The sequence below is a fragment of the Cottoperca gobio genome, chromosome 12 (genome assembly GCF_900634415.1).
Source record: "Cottoperca gobio chromosome 12, fCotGob3.1, whole genome shotgun sequence".
Classification (NCBI taxonomy): Eukaryota; Metazoa; Chordata; class Actinopteri; order Perciformes; family Bovichtidae; genus Cottoperca; species Cottoperca gobio.
The window spans coordinates 20,297,308-20,315,422 of record NC_041366.1 but is presented as its reverse complement, the minus strand read 5'-3'; the positions used below and the strand labels follow the sequence as shown (position 1 = coordinate 20,315,422).

At 41.9% G+C, this 18,115-nt stretch overlaps 1 protein-coding gene across 2 annotated transcripts in view; it reads left to right on the top strand.

Annotated features, from left to right (window-relative positions):
- The window catches only part of fibcd1b (fibrinogen C domain containing 1b), an 89,523-nt gene that overhangs the window by 48,660 nt on the left and 22,748 nt on the right, over positions 1-18,115 (top strand). For both annotated transcript variants that reach the window (XM_029444889.1, XM_029444888.1), the window contains one exon: positions 10,280-10,376. In XM_029444889.1, coding sequence (XP_029300749.1) covers positions 10,280-10,376 — 97 coding nt within the window. The remainder of the gene's footprint in view (positions 1-10,279; positions 10,377-18,115) is intronic.

The window sequence follows — 18,115 nt, the reverse complement described above, 5'->3', positions numbered from 1 at the left end:
TATGGGCACAGCTGTGCATCTTGAGTGGAGCTGCGGTGGGTGGAGGGAGGAATAATCGCAGCAGCTACGTGAGTGTAGTTGGCTGAGAAACCATCCCGTCAATCAGCACGACTCAAAACAAAACCCTTTTTGTAAGATTATGTCACTTTTTCCCGGAAGAACGTTTCATAATCTCCCTCGTTCAAAAGGAAATTGAATTCTTGAATTCCTTTATGTAATTGCGCCGTCTCTGCAGCTTTACTTTGTCTGGTACGACCTGTAGCTAATGGTGACTAATGATTATGGCACACTTTACATAGATGCTGCATAACTTTATGGATTACATTCTCTCCGTTTGTGCTTCCTGTTGTACGTCTACATTTTAACACGTCACAGAAAACCTGACGTCTTTAAAGCAAGTGTTTCGCAAAGGTTTCGTACTCGTAATGGAACAGTCGTTTGAGAGAGACGACGGCGGCGTTATTCCACTTTAATACAATCTATGTCATCAGATTATTATGTCCTTTAGTGTCTATTTGAAGCAGCAACAGGAAGAGAAGTGAAGACGCATTATTACAGGTTGATCTGGAGGGTTTTCAGACGGATTTGTGGTCAGTATTTCTCCCATAGCTGACGCCCTGCAGACTGTCTGACCACAGAGGGACGAGGGATGATGGCGGATAGGACATAAAAGAAAAGAGCTGTCATTACTCGGCCCTTCAAAACTCACACACACACACACACACACACACACACACACACACACACACACACACATACACACACACACACACACACTCTGCCTACCTTAAAAGAAAAAAGTATATTGTACAATACCTAAAAAACATCTATATAATCACAGAAGCAAACATGCCTACATACAGTACACACGTACTGAAATATGCATACACACTCGCCCAGATAAAGTAATCCTCTGGGTTTGTGTGTCTACCTGTTTCAGCAAGGAGAGATTTCAAATGCCATTTAAACCCGGCATCGCGGCTCAGGGTAATGTCTTCTATTATTACTATTTTATTTGTTAAAAGGAAGGGACTAAAAATGACCACGGCATCAATAATGAACGAGAGTAGATGTATCAGAGTGCATTATCAAATGGTGCTTTTATCAGCAGTACTGCAATCACTCTCAGATATTCAATTCAGCTAAGAACTGAAATGTAAAAGTTTTAGATTGAATGTACGACTGTGTGCATGTTGTATCGCTCCTTTAGAGGCTCGGAGTGCTTTCTGAGCATCTCAAAGTGTACGGAATAGGCTTTTCACTATCTCCATGTGGCTCACGGGCTCTTCAATATTTCATCTCTGTTAGTTTATTGGTTTTGAAAAATAAAATAAGAATCCAGGACGGATGTTTTTGTAGTTGTGTATTATCTGTAAATGTTTTTGTAAGGCAGGGAAATTGAAAACTTCAGAGTGCAAACTAACTTTTGTTCAAAGCACAATTGTCTTTCTAATGTTTGGATTCAGTGTAGGTCTGAACGTGCTAGAAGACTCAGATTACATGTATATTTCTAATCTAATCTACCAGTTTTGAACCAGTATCGGCACGTTTTGTTTTGCAATTTAGTTTTTCTGTTTCTGTTAGCCATGTTAGCGCTGTGACTCTAGGAAAGGCGGTGTCACATTGTCGTTCTGCGTGTGTTTCATGACATTTTCTAGAGATATCCATGGTGCCCAGAGGATAAATCCAAATTGACATTGTCCTCATATAATGTAGCCTACTCACTTTGTTAATTCATTGTGAGAATGTTAGCATGCTAGCATTAGCATTTTAGCTCAAAGTGCAGCTGTGCCTCGAAACAGCTGCTAGCATGGCTGTAAACTCTAAATCTAAAGCATTTTACAAATAACTGGCTCTCAGTTATGGATATTAAAGTATTTAGTGGTTAAGTTTTATTTCAGTTGGAGTTTTAAGTGATTATTTTGCCTATAATTATCATTTGTCATCTTCACATGTGTCCTGTTTCTCCCGCACTGGGTCGTGCCATGCCCATGTGGTATGTTTTTTTTTTTTTAAAGCCTGTTCCGACTACTCTACCTGAGTTAATCTGGTTTCTCTTAATCCCTTAACTTAATAAAGAAAATATGGTTTCTTATATATGGTGTTTTAAAAAAACCAGGTTACTGCTGAAAGCCAGGAATAATCTTTTGACTTAAGTACCTGTAAAAGCAGAAACTGAGAGCGGGAGAAAAAGCTTTTGTGGTCGACTGTTTCTCCTTCTGTTCTCATTTGCTGCTTCTGTTTTCAGAACACATCTGTCTCTCTGATAGGATTATAAAACATTCACCAACAGATGTTTGCGCTCCTCTTTGAAGATAGCAATTCTGCAGACTGCTGTGGATTTACGAGTGCTTTCATGTTGAATTTGTCACCATATCATCAATATTCTTAACAATGTAATCAAATTCTTAGCACTTCATTTGCCTGTCTGTTTTGATCTATCTTAAATCTATGAAAGGAGGCAGCGTTGGGAGCTGATTCTATTAGCCTCACCCCACACGGTTTCCTTTATTTATACATTTCCATTTTTTCCCCATGTAATTCTGTCACTCATGGCTAATGTATTAATCACTCTCTGAAGATGTTACAAATTATCTCCAGTTAGTCAATATAGAGCAACTGTACCAAGTGACATCTGCTGCCAGAGCAGCAATCATACAAACATAGTGTGTGCACAGTGTATACATGCCAGGAGCTAACAAGCTATTGGCACGTGTCCTGCTTTCCACCCGGTCACATGCCAGATTGTAAATCTCCCCCAATCAGCTTCAGAGTGCTTGTGTTGATTCCTCCCTGTGTTCTGTCAGTCGGGGTGTCCGTCTGTGCACGCTGTGGGCTCCCAGTAGTTGACATAAAGCCCGCTGAAGAGCTTAAGGCTGCTTGTTAAATTGCCTTCATCTACTGCAGAGATTACAGGCGGCTTAATGTGATCATGCCAATGCAACAGCACTTTAGCAAGTGTTGGGTGAGGTGGTTCAGGATCACAGATTTACTTGTTAACCCTATTCGGCCATTTTACTTTGAAAATCGTCTACCTGTAACTCAAGCTCACTACTTACCATTTGCAGTGTCACGTGCTGTAAGTAATTTCATTTGCATGTTGGGCTCATTCTTTTCCGCATATGTATTATTCTGTGACGAGCTGCACTGGGGGGGAGGGAGGGTGTTGCTGTCCTGGAACACGGGTTTCACTTTCCTGATGAACTGTCAGAGAGTTCCCTGACTGGAGAGAAAGAGTGCAGGAGACTTTCAACTGTCAATACTTAGTTTATGGCGCCTTGCTGACACAGACATTCTGACAAAACATTTTACAACAACCACTCCCCCCCCCCCCTCAAAGGTGCTTTCCTTCATCTGTATGGCCTGTCTGCCTTTGCGCTGTGCCATCTTATCAAGCATCAATAAAACAAATCCTGCTGCAGAAAGTATGTTGGGGGAGAAAGACATCTTACCTTCAGCTGTAGCTGCACACAACACAAGCTTTCAGATTCAGTGCGGGCAGGGAATTGAGTATAATATGTAATTAATTAAAAGTTGTTTTTCATTTCTATGACTGGAGATAATTCGGTGCATCTCTTTAACATTTCCAGCAAACAAACACAAGTATGTTTACCCAGTGTAATGTTTGTGCATAGGCTTAACTGTTTGGATAAAGAAAATGGAGGTAATGAACTGAGAGATAAACAGAAGGCGAGACTATAGGGTGTATATCCAGTAATTACTGTTTTGTCAGCTGCTTCTTCTGGATTTCTTTACTTTGCTCGTAAACAACCACCATTTTGTGAACTACAATCGAAACTGTGAACTGTCAATATAAGGAAACAAATTCCTTTTTATTGACAGTTTTCTTTAATGCATTTTCTCACAGTAAATGTGTGCTGCTGCGGAAATAGTGGAGGTAATTCTGTAAAAAGTTGCCCCCGAGAGATGGGCGGTTTAGGCTTTGTGGAGCATGTAGAACAGCGTGTGTAAAGAATTAATTACCGAAGAGCTGCAAGGAAAAAGGATAAAGTAAATGCACGGCGATGGAGAAAGACTGATGGAGATATAAGATGAAGCTGGAAATATAACTGTCCCAGAATCGTGAATGCACACAAAAAATATTGCTCGCTTCCAATTTCGTTTACAAGCTCACGTTATTAATATAATATGAATGAAAGTGTTACTAGCTACTCCTGTAATTGACGTAGCACGAGCTGGAGAGTGTCGCTCCGTTGCATGTGTTGGAATTGCAGAAACACGACTGCAGCGGTGTTTCAAAGTGATGTTTGTCACACGCATTACAGCTCCGGCCGAGCTCCGACAGACTTTCACAGAGCGCACAAACCCAAGACAACTGGCACGTGTTATGCCCCGTTATAAATAACACAAGCACGGCGACACACAACAGCTGTTACCTTGATGTTGTGCTCTTTGATAATGATCATACATTGACGCTTAGCGAATCGGTGCATTTTGCCAACCTCAGGTCATCGCAGATACAGCCTACATAATGAAGGAGTCACCGATTCATTCATGTATTAGCTTTATTTTCCAGCAATAATCCATTTCTGTTCACATTTAGTTATTAAACAGCCTCTGAGCCGTCCTCGTCTCTTTCCTCATCATCCACCAACACAACGCAGAGTCCATAGCACAATGGAGTGTCAGAGCGGCTACACACACATTTTAGAAAAACATTTGCAATACCTAAAACCCAATAAATGTGACCGCACAGAGTTCCATTAGCTGCTAATGTTGTGTTTGCTGCCAGTGTACTAATGTGAACACAGGCTGTAGTTACTATTGATTTTATAGGTCAGTTCTAGATGGTTTTGTACTTTATGTTGTGGACCTTGCTCTACCCTTTTAATAATACGTCTGCTGTGTCTCAACTGCGGTTCTGTGTGTGTGTGTGTGTGTGTGTGTGTGTGTGTGTGTGTGTGTGTGTGGCTGGAACATCACCTTCCCCACACCCAAGTAGAACTATTGTGTCAGCTTCTGACCTTGACAGAAACATCTTTGATGCGAGGCACTGCCCTCTAGACAGACATTGTTTGTAGGGATTTGTCAGTTGTGATGTTAAGCTACGTCCCAGTGGAAACAGTGTTTGTGTCTTTGCGTGGTGGGGGTGGGGGGGGGTGGGGGGTTGAGGTGACAAAGTTGCCAAGGCCTATAAAACACAAGCGTTTGAGCCACAGGAAGTCAAGTCGGTTTATTTATATAGCACTTTTAAAAAACAAAGTTGGCCCAAAGATCTGCTCCATACAGGTACACATAGTACAACACATAAAAGGCAACACTACTACAATAAACAATCAAATAATGTGGTGCTAATAGTATTTTGAAATCTTCTTTGCCCTTTTCTTTCTGCCGCTGTGTTGACCGGTGCTGGGAGCAAGTTGTTTGTGAGCAACAGTAACGTCGGAGTCGGAGCAGATTGTACCGTCTGCTTATCTGCCTCCTGGCTGCGTATCTCTGCGCGCTCTTCACTTGCATGTTATCAGTGATAAAACAGGCCGGAAGCAACAGAACTTTCTCATAGTGTCCACAAACTTCAACAGTAATATTAACGCCCACATGTTTATACAACCACATGTGCAGTAAAGACATAGAATTACACACACACACACACACACACACACACACACACACAGGAAAACAACTGCCTGCGCTAAAATGTAAAACACACCTTTTAGAAGCACAGATACAGAAATTCAGGTGAATATGACCCTTTTTAGCTTTGCATACACACATACTGCCATGTGCACACTGCAAGCATGCATGTTGTGGTCTACATGCACACGCAGTACATACAAACAATGTACGCACAAACGTCCAAAAGCACCTTCCGGTTTGGATCTCTTCTTGAAACATTTGAAAGAGAATGATTGGAGCTCTGTGTCTCCAGGTCACACACGCACACACACACACACACACAGATACTGGCCTTCAGGGTCAACATGCAATTAAACCTCAGAGGGGCCCCTTCAGTCTACTAGACATGGAAGGAGGCCGGGCCAGAAAGACAAGAGTGTTAACCTTTATGTGAACTGAGCGACGTGCTGCTTCACCTGCTGCTGCAGAGTACTGCTTCATGTGACCACCGGGCGACTTCTCACTGGTGCACTCACACTTCATCTAAATGTAACACGAGGAGATTGTCTCCTAATTGTGTTGTAGACGGGGGACTCTCTAAGTCAATGGAACAGCGATAGCATGAGAGCACACTGCTATTTATTCTCTCTTCTTAAGATCTCGCAGATATCTTTGTCATATGTCAGGTGGCACTACAGAACGCACTCAGCCAGACGGGCTTTGATTTTGTCAGAGCTGTGATAATTTGAGCGATACATTGTTCTGAAAAGCCGCAGACGATTTGAATAGAAATAAGGGGTTTGAGTAATGACTGACTTGTAGTCTGACACATCAGTTTGACTTTTTTAGGTGTACATTTATAAGGGGAAAAAAGTCTTCTTGTGATTTACTGAGTCGAGGTGGCACTTTTGTCTCGCCTCCTAAAGTGCCGCTAATACAGCGAGTGTCTGGGGAGAGAGAGAGAGAGAGAGAGAGAAAAAACAATTGAGGATGGATGAAAAGGAAACCGCTACCCTCGTTTTTAACATAGCGTTATCAATTTGCAGTCTTCTCTTTTCCGGCTAATTTGAATGTCGGGAGGAGGAGGGAGGGAGGGACGATAAGGAAGCTGAACAGTCATTATTTCAAGGAGAATTTATGTTGTCATTTTTGGACTCTACATTGAAGACGGTGGTACTTTAGTGCAGTGCCTTTACCCGTGAGTTTGACATCAATCTCACCAGTTAACCCAGGCAATCAGGAGAGAAGCCAGCAGGGGCCGGCGTCCTCACAGTCCTTGAGTGCTCTGCTGACATATCAGTAACACGGTGACGCTGCATTGTTTGCACTGCCAAATGCCACGGCCCTTTCTTTCCCAAGGTCTTTTGATAAGGCTAATGAGGACATCGTTGCAGTGATAGCCGTATTAAGAGGATAGTGGCCCCGCTTGAGCCGAGCATATTATTATTTAATATCACCGTGCAAAGATTCTATTGAGATAAATATGTTGAGTTATTATAAGCATGTTTATAAAGTTTGGGATCTTTAAAGCAACGTCTTTCTGCACCTTCGGCGTGCGATATGTTGCAGAGAGACTTAAAAAGTGAGTGAATTCATCTTAATAAATGATTTTTTATCCTAAATGGAAGAATGAGAGGCAGATTTAAACTTTGTATGAACCTAATTTCGATTTCTCTTTTGAAATATGTATTTATTTTAGTCTCTTTTTGTGTTTTCCGTAGATTCTTAATCTCTTCTGGTTAAACATTCTTTGTTTCTATGTATTTGTCTTACAATATAAGTGCACAACATTAGTGAAGTGGACACTACTCCACCTGTGCATGAAGCTGTTCTGTAGCATTACTCTTGGAATGTGAAAAAGAGCCACCCTTCAGTATGAATGATTGATAACATTATTCATATCCACTGTATACCATACATTAATATTGAAATCTGCAGCAATACTATATATGGAACCTATCGGCTGCATATGCCGCGGTGTCAACTCTCAGAGCACACAATGGTTTCCTGTTGCATCGTTTTCTCATATAAAATCATTTGCAGATGCGTAACGCAGCAATACAGTAAGTTATTATTACTAATAACACTCAGTCACACTAATCAGTTTGACCTGCACTTGTGCAGAATTGTTGGGTTGGGTTTCCACGTCAGCTTAAAGAAGTTTAGAAGTTTAATCACTGACATCATCACAGATAACTGGGACACTGATGGTCTTATGCACTGGGGCAAAGCTTGTGAGAGTGTTACGCAACATGCGATACAAAACCCTCTGCGTTTAGCTTCATGCAGAAAGCTGTAACCTCGGTTCTGCCCTCACCGAGATAAAGATGTCACAGGGTTACAATATATGCATATATAACACATATATGTGTGTTTCAGTTGCACTAAAAAGAAACGGGTGTGATATTTCTGTTTTATTCTTTGATAAAAGATGTGTGTAGGGATGAATCTTCCTCCAAACACATCGTTGAGGCACGAGCTGGTGACAAAGCGTACCAAATGAAACTAGTTCCAAATGTCCTGTTTGAGTCCAATTAAGTAAAAACTACAGTCCAGTCCAGCAGCTGCACAATTATCTACTTGACTTTTTGTCACTTTTAAAGATTTCTTGTCTGATATTAGTGAAAGTCTCTGTGTTAATGTCGCTGCATGAGAACAAGACGTTGCAGAACAGTCTACAAAGACACAGAATGATTCTGGTTCATGTGCCTACATTGAGAATCTCATTTCCAGTCTCTGTATCATGATTGGAAGGACTCGCAGCTGCTCTCCTCTCGAACTGGGATGTAGTTTTACTGAGGAGTTGAGGTTCTTATTTCTTTTATTAAATTGAGTTACTAAATAATTAATCTTTGTAATTAAGTCAGAGAGCTCTGAATGAGGAGCTCTGAATGAGGAGCTCCTCAGAGGAGGGGGGAGGGACATCACAAGAATCCCTAGATGGTGTTGATAAGTGATGACGATAATGATGATTAAGATGATCGCAGACAATTACCAGGATGAAAATGATGTGAATGAAGATTTTTGCAATTGCTTCTTTTGTCGGCACTGATGTTAAAAGCAAATATGTCTGTTGGTGCCATCTGGTACCTCATGGTATGTTCGGGGATTAGTCACGCCGAACATAAATTGTCTCAGGGAATTTCCTTTGTCGTTTCAACATTAACGCAGCTTTCCAACAGCAAGTTCCATCTGTACGCATTTCCTCTTCAGAAGCACAGTTCCACTTTCCTTTCATCCTCAACATGGCACTTGGAATGTCAGCACATTTTTAATGCACAGAGTATTTCACTGGAGGATCCAGATACTTCACATGTGTACACACACACACACACACACACACACACACACACACACACACACACACACACACACACACACACACACACACACACACTGAGCTAAACTGTTGCTATTTGCAAATATTTCCATTGTTTCTGAGACTGAAAGGGTCGTTAGAAAATCTGAGCTCACTGTTTCTCCACAAACCATTGTTTCATAGAATTCATGATTCACAGAACAGAAGAAGAAGAGAACACTTCTCTCTCTATCTCTCGATAGAGAGATAGAGAGAGAGAGAGAGAGGGAGAGAGGAGGAGAGCGAGAGGAGAGAGAGAGAGAGAGAAAGGAAGAAAAGAGAGAGAGAGAGGAGAAGAGAGAGGGAGAAAGAAAGAAGGAGGAGGAGAGAGAGAGAGAGATGAGAGAGAAGCACGGGTGAGGAGAGGGATACAGAAAGAATTGCATCTGCAGAGAGGATAGAGTGCGCGAGTCGAGAGTGTAGGGCAGAAAGAAAGAGGAGAGAGGAGAGAGGAGAGAGCAGAAGAGGCGAGGTATAGGGAGAGGCAGACGTCGATAGCTCTAGTCGACGAATATCCTTCGCGCGCGTCGATGCTGCGGCTCTCTATGTTGCGGACAGCGTATGTTGGGAGGTAGTCTCCTCGTCACTGCATAGGAGCGAGAGAGATGGAGGCGGGAGGGAGAGAGAGAGAGGAGAAGAGAAGGAGAGGAGAGAGAAGAGAGAGAGGAGAGAGAGAGAGAGAAGAGAGAGGAGAGGAGAAGAGGAGAGAGAAGAGAGAGAGAGAGAGAGAGAGAGAGAGAGAGAGGAAGAGAGAAAGGAGAGAGAGAGAGGAAGAGAGAGAGAGAAGAGAGAGAGAGAGAGAGAGAGGAGAGAGAAGAGAGGAGAAGAGAAGAGAGATAGCAAAGAGAGAGAGAGAGCGGAGAGAGAGAGGAGAGGATCGATCAAGTCAGCTGACGTAGAGTAGAGTAGAGAGAGTCGAAGATCTCTAGATATATATCGTGTTCATCCTCTCTCTTCTTCTCTTCTCTCTCTCTCTCTATTTCTCTCTCTCTCTGTCTCCCTCCCCCCCTCTCCCCCCTCCTCTCACTCTATTTAGGTGTATTGTTCATCTCTTTCCTGGGATTTCAATTAAGGATGCAGATTCCTTTGCGATTTGATTCAAAGTCAGTCTGGATTTAATGGATTCTCTTTATTACCTTCCGAGAAATTGCCTTTTTAGAGGGAAGAGCATTTACATTATTCATTCGTGAAAGAGCAAGCGTTAAGAGTTAATTCAGCTTAGTTCTAAACGAGCTGAGCGATCAACTGCGGGACTTTGAATGACTCATCACAGAGGAGGAAGAAACACGTGGAATGAATCTCACCTGACCACTAACCTTATGTCCTGCTGTCTTGTCTGTGTAGGTGATCCAGCGCCGCGAGGACGGCTCCGTCAACTTTTTCAGAGCCTGGGAGTCGTATCGGGAGGGATTTGGCAAGATCACTGGTGAACACTGGCTCGGTAAGTTGTGTGTTTGTGTGTGTGTGGTACATACTGTATGTAGGCTGTGGCCTGCAGTGCCGGCCCAAACCCTGGAAAGTATAATTTTTTTGCGCAATATTGTCAACTTTGGCTTTAGCTGAAGTGTTATCTCGATTATGAGATTTCATAAAACTATCACCTTATCAGCAACGCTATGGCAGCCGCTGTGAGAGGAATTTAAAAGTGAAGCACTCAAAGCAGAAAGAAGAAGGGAGGTCACACACAGAGAGAAATAGCTAGTTATGAGCAGTGATGGAGCACGATAAAGGGACGAAGAGAGGCAGACAGAGAGAGATAAGACGACTTTGGCCCTTTTTATATCATCAAGAATTCAGTAATGAAAACCACTTCAGTGAGAGCGATGAACACTTTTGAAGTGAAAAGATGTGTGTAAAGTGCACTTCATGAGAGGAGTCTGTCCAGCACCACGATGTCACAACACAAGCCAAAGCACAAGCAATTCAATTACAACATTTGTGTTTTCACATGAAAGAAAACAAACAGCAGTATAATTTCTCTTTTCTTTTTTTTTGCTCACAGCTTTTCAACAGTCGCCTTCTGCTTATAAGTTATATTTGTCAGAGTGTGCTTGTCCAAATCCTTTTATTTTTTGCTGGCAGCATAACACTTTTGAGTCTATGCCTCCTCTCACATTTGACAGGGAAAGAATGCCAACAAAGAACGAATTCAACTGTGAAATTATCAACTTTTCCAAAGCCAAATTCCTCGTCTTCGTCTTCACACCACTTCTCATTAAATGTACCAACATATTTCTTCTCGGGGTGGACACATCATGGCCACTCTTGTGGCTCAAAGCTAGCTGCTCGCACATTCATATCGCACGTCGTGTTTATTTCTGCATCCATGCACAGACTATAAACCTCATGGATGGTATGGAAACAGGCGGCCAGTTCCTTCCTTTAAATTGGCCTGACATGTGTTCAGGTAGCAGGAGAGCATGAGACGGCGTCTGGAAGCAGGTATGAACATTGACGACCATAAAAGCTCATGTGATGGTGAATACAGGACATGTGACTGTGAATGAACATATCCTACATCATGTCCGTACACCTAAACATCCCCAGTGTGTTGCTGTTCTTTGGTGTTTAACGTTCAGTCAATCATGTCATCACCAAACGAGGCTTTTCATAGGTGAGAAACCTTTGTTGTTAAACACTGTTGTTGAGAACACGACCTCAGGCGGGGCATGCACTCGGAAGCCGCATTTCCAAACCATTAGCCACCATTCAAGCACTTACTCTTTCAGCCCTGATCCCAGAACCTTCAGGGCGACTACCTCCGACCACATGTTGTACACGCTGTGACTGCACAGTGATTCATGCCAAACTGACACCGTGAATGTGTGATGGTGGGCAGCAACACAGCAGTGATGATTCATCACATCAAACAAAGTTTATGTGCAAACAACTTAGTTTATAAACTTCATTAGACAAGAAAGTGCATTGCCCAATCAGCATTCATGGGGATAAATAGTGGGATAGTAAGCTGTTTCATATTCTCGTGAACGCACTACTGATCACCATATCTTACACAAAAACACCAGTCCCAAAAGCGCTAAGCACTTGCAGAAATGTTGTTTCCTGAGGACATTTGGATTGAGCAGCAGTGTTAATGAGCTATCGCCATGGTTCGCTTGTGTGTGTCTTCATAACCTCTCATCGCAGTTTGCACACGATCTCACTGTTGGAGTGAGTGGAGCTTAAAGGAGCCTGTTTCTGGAAAAACACACACTTGGTCGTGGTCAAGGTTATGGACGTGAGATTCTCTCCTGTCAGCACTCTGCATTAAAGCACACATATACACTCACATACACACTCACATACACACTCACATACACACTCACATACACACTCACATATACACTCACATACACACTCACACATACACTTAAGGAGCAATACTGTGGTCATTAATAAGCATATGTGGGGAGCTCGGTTTTTTCAGGCATGCTAAATACGTCCCTGTCACCAAGGGACCGGGGGGGGGGACATTCGAGTGGCGCATGACGCTTGTTAATTAGATCTTGTTGTAATGCTGAGGTTTTATTGGCCTAAATTATAAATGCATTGCATGCAAGAATTAGAAAAATCATACAGAAAGAAATCAGCTTTCAAAACAAACTCTCGCAAAATGTCAATTTCTCCCCCAATTCTAGCATATATAAATTAAATATGTGGGGAAAATGTTTAATTTTGAATGATTAACACATAGAAAATACAAACAATTAAACTAAATTAATTTCTTATGGTTAGGGGACTGACTAAATAATATACATTAACTCTGACACATGTTAAATTATTTATTGAATTACTTTCACTACAATCAAACCAACAAAATGTTTCATTTAGGCCAGGCTAGAAGTTACAAATAAAGGAAACTTGCAATTTGCAAAAAAAAAGTTGCAAGTACTGAATATGACTTTTAGTTAGCGTTGCACTCACACACTAACTCAACACCAACACGCTGCAGATGCACAGACTGACCTGCGACACCTACAGGAAAGGGAAGTAACAGATGCTGCACATTTAACACGTCTGCCACCTGCAGGCAAAGAGTGGTACAGCTGCAGCTGTTTATTGTTGTGACTTTACTAATATCTTCCCTTCACATTAATTGATTCAAATTGAATAATTAATAGATCGGAATGTAAACATTTAACTATCCCAGGTAATTAATAATTGACAATATGTTAATATGTTGGACTGCAGGTACAGAACAGCAGGTCAGGAACATCTGGAACTCCTGCTCTGTAATTGTATAATATTATGTGGGCCTGCATGGTTTTGGGTTTCCTATAGACAGGACTGCTTGCATATACTGTACAGCGGTTTGCAGAGGTTATTTGAATTAATGGAGATCTAGGTCTCTTTTCTGACCTGAGGCCATTACAAAGTGCCGCACATAATAAAAAATGTGGTTAGTGTGCCAGCTAGACCTCCCCATGGTACGCTGCAGGAACATGCTGGGAATATGGAAAGCTCAGGATTTAGCAGACTGAATTCCAATGAGCCAGCAGGCAACTTTGAACCTTTCAGAGTACCCTTGCTCATTCAGTGTGTGCTGTTGTCTCGTCACCCCCATCATCGATTACCCTCAGGGCATAAATGAAATATGGATCCATGCTTGCCTGCAGCCTATAGAAAGAAATGCATTGCAGTTACCTCAACCAGGCAAATATTGCTCATTAATACGACGTGCAGCCTCTGAAGATATGTACATTTCTGATGCTCTTAATATGCAGCTAGATTCTGATATAATTTAGCTTGTTTGCTGCATTTATTGCATTTCTAATAGTTTGAAGGCAAAGGCAATAAAAGTCATCAGAACAAGAGTCACGGGGAGAAAATGAAGAATGAGAGAGCCAGAAACAAATCGTTCTTTCTGCGGTTATTTTTGGAAATGGCCTCCTTTTTAACGCATTTAGTAGTTCCTGACAGATGTGTGTGCAGGATGTAACAAATCACACTTGTGAGGAAAATTGTATCACATTTGGAATCACATGCATGAGCTAAATAAGATGTGTGTGGTTAGCTTAGGTGTCAATTAGATTTTAACTGGAGCGTCAATTCTAGTTGTCCAGTAACTGCAGTAATCTTTCCCCACTTGGAAAGAGATTCATGCTACTTCTTTGTGTGTCAAAGCTGCTATAGTAGTGCATCACTTTCATGTCAGACAGCCTGAAGTTGTTGTTTAATGATGAAGGTAAAGGGTTTTTAGTGAGTCAAGGAAAATGATTTGTTCTGCAAGGTAAAGTGTTTGATCCGGGGCCTGTCTTTAGTTTTTAGTTTCGTCTTTAAATAAAAGGACATCATGCATCTGCGGTTATAATTAGGATACAGTCTATGTCAAGCAAGCAGACAGCGAAAAGAATATGCTCAGATATAGTGTGTGTGTGTGTGTGTGTGTGTGTGTGTGTGTGTGTGTGTGTGTGTGTGTGTGTGTGTGTGTGTGTGCATGTATGAAAAGCACAGAACTGGGTCAAGGCAATTCCATTGTTGCCATCGACTGTATTAGACACCTGGTCGGCGAGGCTGATGCAGACGTGTCTACCTGTAATGTAGGTCCTGGAACAGTTTACTGCTGTCCCAAAGAGACTAGCCTAGTTTTCCAGATGTCCTATTACAACAACGTACTTTGGTCTGTGTAGCGTTGGAAGCAGCACTTAAATCCAACAGACAAAAGGATGGACAAAGAGTTTGTGGTCATATGCACGCCCTCTCTTCTGGCTTCACGTCCACAAACCGCAGCTATGATTTATTTACTCGTGTAAACAAAAGATTCAAACAAAAACTCAAAGCTGCCACTTAAGTGTGTATTGTCGAATTATGAAATATCAGCCCTGTGACATGTTGTCCTTTCTTTTTGTGAGACCTCATCAGGGGAGCGACTAAGTGTTTCCAGAAAGTTTAGCTGTTATTGTATCTCACACTGTCGAGTATATGATGGTTTAATTGTAGGAAAACAACTCATTTTAATTCAACAGAAACATTTCAGTATAATATACATTGACACTGAATCAAATAGTTTTGTTTTCCTTTTCCGTAGAACAGAAACAAACAGAAACTCTGAGCAGGACTGAATTATATTAATCAGTGGAGCATTAACAACTTGATCAATATCTTTTAAATTGAATTCCAGTTTTTTGGTCCCTCTGAGTAATAGGACTTGTCATCCGTTTATTTATTTACAATAGAGAAAGAAAATGTTGTTCTCGCTTTTCATTTATTGTTTTTGCTTCTTTTTTTTCATGCTCTAGCCTTTATAGCGTGAACGTGTTCCTGCAATCAATACACATTAATAATCTAACAAAGAAAACCCCAACATGATATGTAAGATGTGTGTGAATGTCTCTTTTCTTTATCCTTTTGACACTATTTCTCACACACAGTGAGTTTTATGGATGTTCTTGGGATCAAGCAGTCCTCTGCAGCAACAGGAAAACATGCTAGTACTACTAAAACTCCCAACAGTGGCGTTTCCACAGTCTGCTCACGAGTATTCGCCTGATGAGTCTTTGCTTTCTGGGTATTAAGAGACAAACTGCTGCTCCACCGCAGAACCGGCCAGGTCTGCTCACTCTCTGTTGCACTTTGAGTCTCGCAAACCTGCTGAGGTGAATCCACGCAGGACATTGCATTATATCTGCATGTTCTCTCCTCTGAAGATGTGCATCAGAGCCGCTGCATCGTGGAGAATTAGGAGAGACAGAATCTACTTTGATATCAGTTTGTGTATTGGTATCACGGTGTTAAAGAAAATCTGTTTGCCTCACCTTCAAGCTCTTTTCATTAACGGTAAGCCGCTTTGTTCACCACACAGTTTTCCTCCTTTATTCTGGCCATTGTTTACATCCCGCCTCCAGCCTGTGTGAGCGAGGCGCTGCAACACTTTGCTTACTAGTTAACCAGTTTGAAGCGAGATCGGCCAGAGCTCACTCTCTTCTCATTATTCAAACAGTCGCCTCCCACCGGGGACAGGAACACGCTGTCACACAGTATTAAAGGATGCATCCATAAGGCTTCTGGACCCTCTGATCACTCATCTTCTCCCAATTTACAAAACCTAAAATCCAGAAAGCCTGTGGTAAACATTGTTGGAAGATGAGCCAAGATGAGTTTACTGATACTGACGTGTCGGTGAAGATGGACCAAACATGCAATTCCTCCAAGACTTGTTTAAAAACACGACAATAACAACTGTTTTACAGCCAAAGTCAGGCGGCTTCATCAGGCGGAGGACGAGGTCCACAGCAGTGGGAAAGAAATTAGAGCAGACATAAGAAACTCACACATCTTTCTGGCCTCAACTAACCATGATGCATCAGTGAAGAGGATGTCTTTCAGTGACAAAAGACCAGGAACGCCCCAGGCCCAGATGGCGTCTCACACTTTTGGTTGAAGGCCTGTAGTGACCAACTGTCTCCTGTCTTCACACAGGTCTTTCTGTCTTGCTTCAAATATCCACTGTTCCCCGTGAAGCTTGCATGACAGTAACAATGACTACGGGAATGTTTTCTTCACATCTGTGGTCACAAAGTTCTTTGAAAAACTAGTGTTGGCCCACCCAAAGCGCATCACAGGCCCCCTGCTGGAGCCCCTGCAGTTTGCCTACAGGGCAAACATGTTGGTTAATGAAGCAGTCATTATGACACTGCACGCTATCCTGCAACATCTTTGATAGAGAGTTACTGTATTCAAGGATCCTTGTTTTTTTCCTGGAACACTCCTGTGTGTGTGTGTGTGTGTGTGTGTGTGTGTGTGTGTGTGTGTGTGTGTGTGTGTGTGTGTTTGTGTGTAATTGGGACCATCATTTAGAAGCCATATTAAAAAGGATTTGCACTTGAGAGCATATCATCAGGATAATGTTAAGTGTTAAGTTGGGTCATTTTCTCATAGACTTCTATGCAATATGACTTATTTTTGGAACCAGTGCTGGCTTAATTCAGCTTTAAGGCAGTTCTACGTTCTTCCCGTGCCATGTGAGGAAGTCACGAAGGGAGCTGTTATTTAAAGATTGACATTACTAATTTGCGTGTTTGTAAGCTTTGGCCACAAAACAGGAAAAGAGAAAACTGCAACAGATGGTCCAAACTAATAAAAAAGCTCATTGGCACCAACCTGCCTTCCCTCCAGGACTTGCACACCACCTGAGTCATCAAACATGTTTCTCTGACACCTTCAGCACCTTTTAACATTTTCAACTCCACTCATCTGGCAGCTTTTTCTAATCTTGATCACTTTCGCCCACAATGTCATATTCCAGTGAAAAGAATCTGTCTTCTCCGTCCCTCAGGGAAAACAAGACACGTGTAGCCCTCATGGATTGTTTTAATCTAAAACAAAAATGCTAATACAGTTACTCAACTGTTTAATAAGCCAGCTGTAGAAGACATGAACTGAAAATAAGCCTAATTAAATTTCTTAAAAAAACAGAACAACTTCAGCCCGAGGCAGTGGGGAGAGAGGATGACAATGTTATGGATTGTGTCCTTGTTTCTTTGACAGTTTGTCATTTCCAATAGCAAGAGATGCAAACCAGAAGCTGTAACGTGACTTCAGAGCAGCAGTGGAGCTGCTTCTGTTTCAGAGAAGATTTGGCTTCGGCTTAATCATGTCTAAACAAAATGTATGAATCCAAATGCACAACTAGTGTACAAAGAGAGAGAGAGAGGAGGTAAACAACAGAGACACTCAAACCTAACTTTATTTGGTGCTATATTTGGAGGCTGTCATGTTTCCAGGTATGGACTTTCATCTCATGCTCATCCTGTGATAATAATGTCGAGGTAAATCATTCAGATCACCAAAACAAGCCGGCACAGACACTATTTCTTTGCACGTGTTTCCTCAGTCATGAACAGTTGAACTCATGATGCCTCAGGATGTTTTAAAACAATACCTGCTCACTAGTTGTGTTGTTATAAACCTGCAGCTGCATTGTAACATTATTGATTACGCATATTAGAGCCCTTTTTCACTCATACTTCCTGTATATACGGCCTCCAATCACATAGTACTGGACCTGTGTCTGGTACATTTGTCTGTTTTATGCACACAGCTGACAACCAGAGTCAAAAACACATTTATGTCCGAGCATGAAAGCATACTTGACCAATGAGCTTTGCTCTGATTCTCTTTGCTCATTAACCTTCTGAAGTGATAACCCACTAGGCAAACCAACTGGCATTATTTCTCCAT